General features: G+C 44.0%; 1 protein-coding gene across 1 annotated transcript in view; it reads right to left on the bottom strand.

The window, feature by feature from the left end:
• The window catches only part of LOC308084888 (calsyntenin-2-like), a gene marked incomplete at its 5' end in the record, with an annotated part of 322,921 nt that overhangs the window by 83,557 nt on the left and 229,674 nt on the right, over positions 1–9,690 (bottom strand). The window contains one exon of the mRNA XM_080427850.1: positions 2,340–2,489. Within this exon, the coding sequence (XP_080283976.1) occupies positions 2,340–2,489 (150 nt within the window). The remainder of the gene's footprint in view (positions 1–2,339; positions 2,490–9,690) is intronic.

The raw sequence follows: 9,690 nt of genomic DNA on the forward strand, positions 1-9,690 counted from the left end.
CTTGGCTGGCATCTGTCTGTGTGTCCCTGTGCGGACGTGTTTGTGCGTACACCCACGCAGTGACGCAGCCACAGAGTTTCTGCTGGCTGCTGTGGTAGCATATGGACCTTTTTTAATTGAGTTTTCTAAGACATACTGCTGGTTTCCCTATGTGACTGTGTGCGTGCACAAGCTTTCTGGCAACCTTTGTCATGGCTTTTGTCACAAACTTGCATTCCATTATGAAAATTATCTGCATTATAACAATTTGCTGAGCACCACTGGAAATTGTGAATTATAATGAATATTACTTTGTGACATCCCACTGGATGATATGACCTCAATAAATTAACCATAATTTTTGGTTAAAAAAATACTAAAGGTAAAGGTAACAGTGGTTTAAAAAGACTAAGAGTCTGATGATATGTAATAATTTATATCAATTTCCTATACCTTTTACATCTAGCATGACAAACACCAGACTATCCCGCACATGCACACTTTACAGCAGAGCAAAAATAACTAAGTCTGCGATGACTTAAATCCTAGATTCAGAATCGTCAAATACTTTTCAGAATCGTCAAAGTCTTTCATTCACCTAAATGTCAGAGCTGAAATCTGCAAGCAAATATGAAAATTCTGCATAAGCATGTGACTGGATATGTCGACCGGGTGTTGTAGTTATTCTGGGGGACAGGTCACGACTGCACACAGTGGGGAATGCTTTTACTCACCACACTGTGAGAAAATCTTAATGATGCTGTCGATAAATCTTCATACCATCCAGTCCTAACATGTCCCCTAGCTAACTTCAGCATGCTTAGCATTTCCCCCCGATTTGAAAGCTTCTCTTCTGGTGTATCGTACGCCTCTTCATAATCCTGTGCTACTGGTCTGTCACAGCTCGCCAGGTGCACACGTTCTTTTCAATTTGGTCTGTAGCTGACATTTCATCCACGTATAATGTCTGGTCCCAGTTTGTCTAGGGGAGCTTTTACCACTTGTCAGTGTGAGGCTGCCATGGTCCTCATTTAATCCAGCTCTTTCTTTATCATTTACCACATTGCCAAAAACAGCTTGTCCTGTGGGACGGCAAAGGGCTAGATAGTAGTGATGCGCGGGCCGACCCGTAGCCCGCAGGTCCCGTGGGTTGAACCGCGGGGCGGGCGGACGGGTTATAGATTACGAAGCGGGTCAACCCACAGAAGAAAGAAAACACACCTTCTCTCTTGCGCACACACTCTCTCTCTCTCCCTCCCTCTGTCCCCCTCTCTCTTTCTCTCTCTCTCCCTCCCTCTGTCCCCCCCTCTCTCTCTCTCTCTCTCTCTCTCTCTCTCTCTCTCTCTCTCTCTCTCTCTCTCTCTCTCTCTCTCTCTCTCTCTCTCTCTCTCTCTCTCTCTCTCTGGAGACACTTGCTTGTGTGTTTTTTTTTTTTTGGGGCGGGTTGCGGGACGGGCTGGGTCGTTGATTTATATTATTTTTTTGCGGGATGGGTTGGGGCGGGTTGGGCAGGTTATGAAAAACCTGACCCGCACATCACTACTGGATAGCAAAGAGATCCGATATTAGAGCCGCCTTGTTGAGCACAACACAACACATCTTAAAATAACACAGGATCCACACCACTTCTTCTTCATTAACAACATAAAGTGACTGTCATCTCTCAGCATGTTCCATCCTGTCCACTCGTACAAGTACAAATTAGATCCATGGTTATTTTGAGCACGAGTTAAGTTTTGTTCCACTCACGGCGGCTGCACACACACACACACACACGCACGCACGCACGCACGCACGCACGCACGCACGCACGCACGCACGCACGCACGCACGCACGCGCGTGCGTGCGTCTTTGCCAGGCCTTGTTAGCACCTACTGTAGATCACTTTCTCATGCGCAAAGAGCTGTGTTGGCTGTGTCATCGTGTTCTCAGATAAAGTGCTGTTGATCACGCGGCGGCACAACTTGACAGGCCAATTCCTCAGAGACTGAGGCAGGGGGTGGGAGAGCGGGGGTGAGACTGGTGGGAGTGGAGTAAGGCAATAGGAGAACGCAAGAGACAGAGAGAGAGAGAGGTAGAGAGGTAGCAAGCAACCATGGGAAAAATCCAGACACGCATGACACACGACAATAGAAAAAGAAGGAAAAATGCACACACACACACACGCACACACACACACACACACACACACACACACACACACACACACACACACACACACACACACACACACACACACACACACACACACACACACACACACACACACAAGATGGAGCACACATTGAGAGACTGAACGTCATTTGTACTCTCAGAGTTAAAGGAACGCTGAGGACTTTCCAGTGTAGTGCATGCGTACCTTGCCAGCCAGGTTTGCAGACAGGTTTGACGTCGATGCAGACAGGAACGCTGTGTAAGGCTCTCTTCTGGCCACAGTCCCACGCTGTCACCTGGATCTCATACTGCTGCTGCTGGTCAAAGGTCAGCTTCTCTGTGTTACGGATGTTACCTGGTACAGAGAGGACAGAGGAGAGGTCAGATGTTACCTGGCACAGAGAGGACAGAGGAGAGGTCAGATGTTACAGTACCTGGCACAGGGAGGACCAGCTCAGTTAGAATGTCCGCCCTGAGACTGAGAGGTCGGGGTTCAATCCCTGGCCGGGTCATACCAAAGACTGTAAAAATGGTACTTAATGCCTCCCCCCGGCCCTCAGCATCAAGGGTTGGATTGGGGGTAATTCCCTGTGACATGCTGTACTAGTGCCATTTCTAAGGGGGTATACATGTGCATCAAGCTGCCTCAAGCTACAGAAACAGGAGATAGGCTCCTGACCTATACGGTCCACATGGCTCTGGCTACTTCCTTACAGTAAGTCCCGTTTTTTCATCTGTGTCTACATGGTACCATTTGTACACTCGCAGAGTTACAGAACAAATGGATACATTAACACTGAGTATTTTACTGTGTATAGAGATATATTTGCAGTTGGGTTGGCATAACGACTAAATGCGGGAGAATACAAAATAAAAAAGGTTAAAACCTCACATTTTCTGCAACAGAGAAATCTTCTAAATCTCTATGTATCTACCTCTTTCAAAGGTAGATACAAGAAACCCAAGACTCATCATCAGCACAGCCTGAAGCAGTGCAGTTGTCTGTGACTTGGGAGTATACATTTATGCAGTCATAAAGATGCAGTTTGAGCCTTTACACCTTACTAAGCTTGATTTTATTGAAGTCATAACTAATGAGAATGAGAAAATGTTTTTGCATCGCCCCAGAAATTCTCCTTTGTCAGATACATTTTCATAATAGCTGTATAAGTGTGTGTGTGTGTGTGTGTGTGTGTGTGTGTGTGTGTGTGTGTGTGTGTGTGTGTGTGTGTGTGTGTGTGTGTGTGTGTGTGTATGTGTATGTGTATGTGTATGTGTGTGTGTGTGTGTGTGTGTGTGTGTGTGTGTGTGTGTGTGTATCGGTGTGTGTGTGTGTGTATCGGTGTGTGTGTGTGTGTGTGTGTGTGTGTGTGTGTGTGTGTGTGTGTGTGTGTGTGTGTGTGTGTGTGTGTGTGTGTGTGTGTGCACGCGCATGCAATGGATCAGTGGGGAGCACCCATTAACTTATCCCCTGACTGATTCATATTTAGATCTTAGTTGGAAAACAACTGCCAGAATTAATGGCATATCAACTTGTTGGCAGTGCTGTTAATAACTGCATCAGTTTAAATTCAGCGAACATGAACAGGATATCAACACAGCAGTGGAGTTCAAACACAGAAAGATAAAAAACTTTGAATTGGGAAAATCTAAACGGACTGTCCAAGAGACATTTTGTTATTTAGTACCATGGCTTTAGGCTTTACAGCAGGCTATGAGTTCCCATCACCAACGCAAGCCTAGCCAGAGCTTTCAATCTCCAAATTACAACTAATTAAAAACTCGGGACAATGGATAAACAGGATACTGTCGATTGACCATGTTATCAACTGGAAATGATAACAATGAGAGTTAATTGGAGGAACACATGACTGACATCGTGAGTAGCCTAATCTTCATGTACAGAATTAGCAGGCCGTTGTGCCGATGTTATAATCATTATAGCTTTGATATTATTTTATCCCACGATTTTGTAACCCCTTTTCACCCTGTGCCAATTATCTAAGTGATCCTGGGCACTACACTCCCCCCGCCAGCCTAGGGAGCCCAGAGCCGAGCTCATGTCTCCTTCAATGTATGAGAGCCAACTGACCTTCTTATCACCTGACAGGGGGGAGTTTCCCCGGTAAGACTTAGGGCGTGGAAGGAACACGTTATTCCAACCAGTTCCTTTCCCCTCCATCAGGCGTCCCGGCTGTCATGGGGGAGGCGGTATAGCGACCAGGATTACTACATGTTTTTGTGAGGGTACCTACCCTAGGAGACACGGGGAGAACATGCAAACTCCACACAGAGTAGGCCTTTTCGCCAACCCCACCTTGGGTATGGGTGCTGATGACGCGGAGGAGAAGACACGCCCACAGCGTCCCCGGCGGGAATCGAACCCAGGACCAGCGTTACCAACTGTGCCACCGTGCCCCTTAGAGGCTTTGCCCCATAGCTTAGATCAGTGATATTCAACTGGCGGCCGGCGGGCCAAATTCGGTCCGCAGGGAGTTATCTTGTGGCCCAGGAACACATTCAATTTCTTTTTATAATCTTGGATGTTTGGTTGTACAGGATGACCATTTTGAACGTTCTTCATAACCGTTAACCAAAACTCCTTAATGGTTAAGAGGCCATTGTGTGCTATAGTACAACATGATGTCCATTGTTATGTGGTACAGGTCCTATAGTATGCTTCATACTGCATTACGCATGTTGATGTTTGAGAAGATAATATCTGTGGCAGACCTTTGCTGCACAAGCTTTGATTTGTGAAAATAGGAAGTATGCATTTCAATGTGTCCTGTGTACCGGACGCTGGCATGGAAGGGTCTTTGTGAGAAGAGTAGTGGAGCCAAGCTGGCATGATGAAAGTGTTTCTGTGTTTGTATGGAAAGGTTTTTGCTTTTAGTTTATATTTGAGGACATGGCTGATAAGGGCAGAGGCTCTTATGATGCGTTTCATGAGCAATCTGTTGAGAGTCACAGCATCATAACATTCAGCCCCGGATGCTCTTGAGTGATTGAAACATATGACACATGTAAAAGCTAATGGATGTACATGGATCTTCATAGAGTTGGTCCGCACTATGCTCATTTTAAGATTGGTCAATTTCGGCCTACTTTCATCTTAAAAGGAGGGCTCAGTTCAGAGAGTTCAGAGAGAGAGAGAGAGAGAGAGACAGAGAGAGAGAGAGAGAGAGAGAGAGAGAGAGAGAGAGAGAGAGAGAGAGAGAGACAGAGAGACAGAGAGACAGAGAGACAGAGATACAGAGACAGACAGAGGACACAAGCTCTCATGATGCGTTTCATGAACCATTTCATGACTTTCGGCCCGGGCCACTATTGGGGTGGCTGGAGTCCACTCAAAAGTCAAAAATAGGTAGCTACAAATTGAGGAAGATAGCATGTAATGGAGGAACTGCACTCAAAACTCATGTTGTGCTCTTCCCTGTTGACGTGCCACTGAAAATGTAGGGATGTATCTTTTGTCAAGCTACCAAACTACATGGTGAAAAATCTGAACTACTTGAAAGCTACATTATTCTGAAAGTAGTGAATCTAGTCACAAGCTACTTGGAAGACACACTTTTGTGTAAAAGACACATTATCCAGACTTTTTATTGCTTTAACATTTTCAAAAAGTTAAAATCAGTTAATAAAGTGAGGAGAGAAACAAAAAACAAATTTATAGCTGTTTTGTTTCTTTGTATGAAAAACCTGATATTTGTATTTTTACTTTAAGTACATTTAGTGTGAGCTAATTTAACACTTTTTTGAAGTGATTTTCTTAAGGGTGAGTTTCACTTTTACTAAAGTAAAAATATATTTAAAGAAACTTAAGATCTGTTCTCTTACTCAAGTATGACTTTCAAGTACTTTATAAACCACAGTTTATTTATCTATGTATAACTTGCAAGGCAGAATTAGCAGTCATGGAGCAGTTGCAGCTTTGTTACTTGCCGGCTGGACAGCTACTTCCAGGCATCACTTTAGGGGGGAAGTACCTTTGTACCACAAAATAAATAAAATGATAACATAATAAATTAACCGTTTACCCAAACAGGTACACATTTCTTAACATTTTATTTTATTTTGTTTGTCTTGTGGCCCCCAACTTCAAGTAATTTTACAATTGTGGCCCCCTGCCTAATCTAGTTGAATACCCCTGGCTTAGATATTGATAAAGAAAGATATTGGTCATGGCTTTCATGGTTGCTGTTATGTGCGTGCAGAAGCACGCTGTGGTGGTGTTGTGATTGCATGACATGTGTGCCTGTACTGCAGGCAGCTAGCAGCAGGAGCAGCAGCAAGCAGGCTGAAGCATCCACTGTAATCGTTTTAACTAATCATTAACATTAAAGACTAATAAATACGCAAGCCAAAATGGGTGATTAGTAAATGTATATAGCTTTATTTTGTCTGGCATCTGTATGTTTTGCTATGATTTCCCAAATGATTTTAGTTCATGACGTGAATGTACAGTAGCCTATCAATGCTTGTAAGCCCTGCAAAGTACTCATTTTAGCACCTGAACGCATGCAAACATAGTGTAAAGACTATGGCTAATACATAAATATATGTCTCGTCCACTTATGCATCTGTTGTCGTAGCATATTGGATATGGAACATGACTTATCATACCTCATTTTGTGCAGAAATGGTTTAACTGCTACATGTAGGTATGGATGTTATAAAATGTAGGTTTTATATGTGCTCCCCTGCATTCAACATCAAAGTGATGCACGCTTTTGTGTGTGTGTGTGTGTGTGTGTGTGTGTGTGTGTGTGTGTGTGTGTGTGTGTGTGTGTGTGTGTGTGTGTGTGTGTGTGTGTGTGTGTGTGTGTGTGTGTGTGTGTGTGTGTGTGTGTGTGTGAGAGAGAGAGAGAGAGAGAGAGAGAGAGAGAGAGAGAGAGAGAGAGAGAGAGAGAGAGAGAGAGACAGAGAGACAGAGAGAGAGTGTGAGTGAGCAAGAGAGAAAGATATATCAATTGATTTCAGAAGTATGAAAAACTTCATCATGGTTAACAAAAAAATCATCATCATCATCATCCTACTATTCTATCCTATGTCTGTCCGACCAATCGATCTGAACTTGCATATGGGCATTGACCAATGGCATATGAAGAGAGGGAATGAGACTCTACTGTTAGTGGAAAGAACCAGTGGAAGTGCCCATTCTCAGTGGGTTGACCAATAGATGTCAAATTGCTTTAATTATAAAACGGTCTCATCAAATGTGTCAGCAACAGCCCACAGTAGCACTCAGTGTGCTACAGTGACATACAGTAACAACCAAACGGTGAATGGGGACTGTACAGTTACAGTACGTGGCCATTCTCATGCATGTTTCTCCTCAGTGGGTTGGAATATCGATCTGAAATGAATGGAAGATTTTCCCAAATGTAATTTGCTTATTCACATTTTTGCCATGGGCCATTGGATCTGTAGTGCCAGTTGCGGCCCCAGTTTGTTTTGTTTGGGTGAGCGCATCCCTGGTTATGGCCAAAAAAATAAAAATAATAATAATAATAATAAATGTTTATATTTACAGTGATATTATAAGATATTGCTGGGTAAGAACAGTCAATAAAGTAGCTTGCAGCAAAACATTACAAACATCAGTTGGAGAGCTAAGGACATAACAACAAACAAAATGAGTTCTCTCTTCAGTGCAAGCTGCAATACTATACAGCAGTGAGCCAAACTTAAACCACATAACCCATTTACCAGGCCTGGCATCATCCCTCATGCCGGGTGCAGAGAATGAGAGGAGCTCTTGTACTCCTAATGCCTCTGTTAATATTTGATGGCTCTAAGACTACAGAAGGTTGACAATTTGTGGAGACGAGGTGAGGGGGTTGGGCTGCTGCACGGTGCCACAGAGTGTGAGCAGACTGTAAAGAATTTTGGAATGACACACCATTGCCTGCTAACAGAGTGCACATCCTGAGTGTAAAAATGATGGGGTCCATGTTTACGTATGTGTGATGCCCGGTACGGACCGGAGGTTTCCTGACACTAGGGAGCATTTGAGCATGGAGGGCATAGCTGCTGGCATGGCCAATTTGGCATGCAGTTTAGAATCACACCTTCCCGGGTTCAGTAACGTGTCCTCATATGACCTCAAGAGACATCTGTGATATCTTAACAAATCAATGTAATAATTACCTGCTCATTCTCTTAGGTACTTTGTTTAAACCAGTGGTTCTTGAACCTTTTTTACTTGAGCACCTCATCTCCCTGATTTCTGAAACAAAGTACCCGACTACAAAATGTTGCTTAGAAAACGTCAAGAGAAAACCAAAGCGAGCCTATAGCAAATTATGCTATTAATGAATGACAACCCACCATGACATTACAAATGATATTTGCATCGACAATTAACTGTCTCGCAATGCATTGTTACAGTACATCCCTAGTGTCGATTGCAAACTAGCAATAACACTTAGCCCTGCTCTGTGCGCCATTTTGCACCAGATGTATGATAGGGTACACATTATACCGTTTTTTGGCCTCATCTTATTTTCTCGTTTGCTGCCTCATCTGCAGTGGTATTCACTTGCTATCTAACGCACGCACGCACAACTTTCTGCATCATAGAGGTACCTCTGTCAATTACCACCTCAACTTATCCTTGTCAGCAGAAACAACATGCTGTGACTGTTGGAAAGGTTGGCCAGCTAGAAAATGACTGCATTAGCTTCCATCTCTCTCTTCTCCTCTCGCGCACACACACACACACACACACACACACACACACACACACACACACACACACACACACACACACACACACACACACACACACACAGAGAGAGTATTATTATCTCTCTGGCAGCAGCCCTGCATGTTTTCTGTCTGTCTGTCTGTCTGTCTGTCTCTCTCTCTATCTCTCACTCCCCTGCAGACATACCCACCTCTCTCCCTCCCTCCATCTTCCTCCTCTCTCCCCCAGGTGCTCTTGAGTTTAAGAGGCCTCTCAGGCCTGCACTCAGCAGTCAATGGCAGTGCAAGACCCCTGCAGCAGGAGAGAGAGCACTCTGACCACATCCTGTGTATCATTCACTCCACTGTTTGGTCCTAAACCCACCTCGTCAGCCTTTTTATTGCTACAGTAGCATTAGGATGGCAAGAGAAAAAGAAAAGAGAAAAAAAGACCGGAAAAATAATGATCCTTGCCTCTGTGCCTATAACACAAAAATGAAGAGTAAGAGAATTTTGTACTTCTGTGTGTGAGCCACTTATTTTCCTGTCATATTAGAGTGGCAAACACATGGTCAGGGGAGAAGACTGAGGAACTTTTGAGATATAAGCTGTCAGTGTTGATAAATACATGCTATTGTCAAGGATGCAGAGTGAATTTAAACCAAAATGCAGAGCCACAACAAACAAGAGTAGAATTTGTTGAGTAATGAGGCAAACCTTACAGCAATGTAGCAGGCAGGAGTCAAACAGTAGATGATGTCAACACAGACACAGAGGAGCAAACAAGACAAAACCTCCAAAGGCAGAACATGAAGACGGGAAGGTATGAAATGACAATGAGTCTGTGCGATGGATGAGTCCAG

The sequence above is a fragment of the Gymnoscopelus braueri genome (assembly GCF_963280865.1).
Source record: "Gymnoscopelus braueri genome assembly, chromosome: 5".
Taxonomy (NCBI): domain Eukaryota; kingdom Metazoa; phylum Chordata; class Actinopteri; order Myctophiformes; family Myctophidae; genus Gymnoscopelus; species Gymnoscopelus braueri.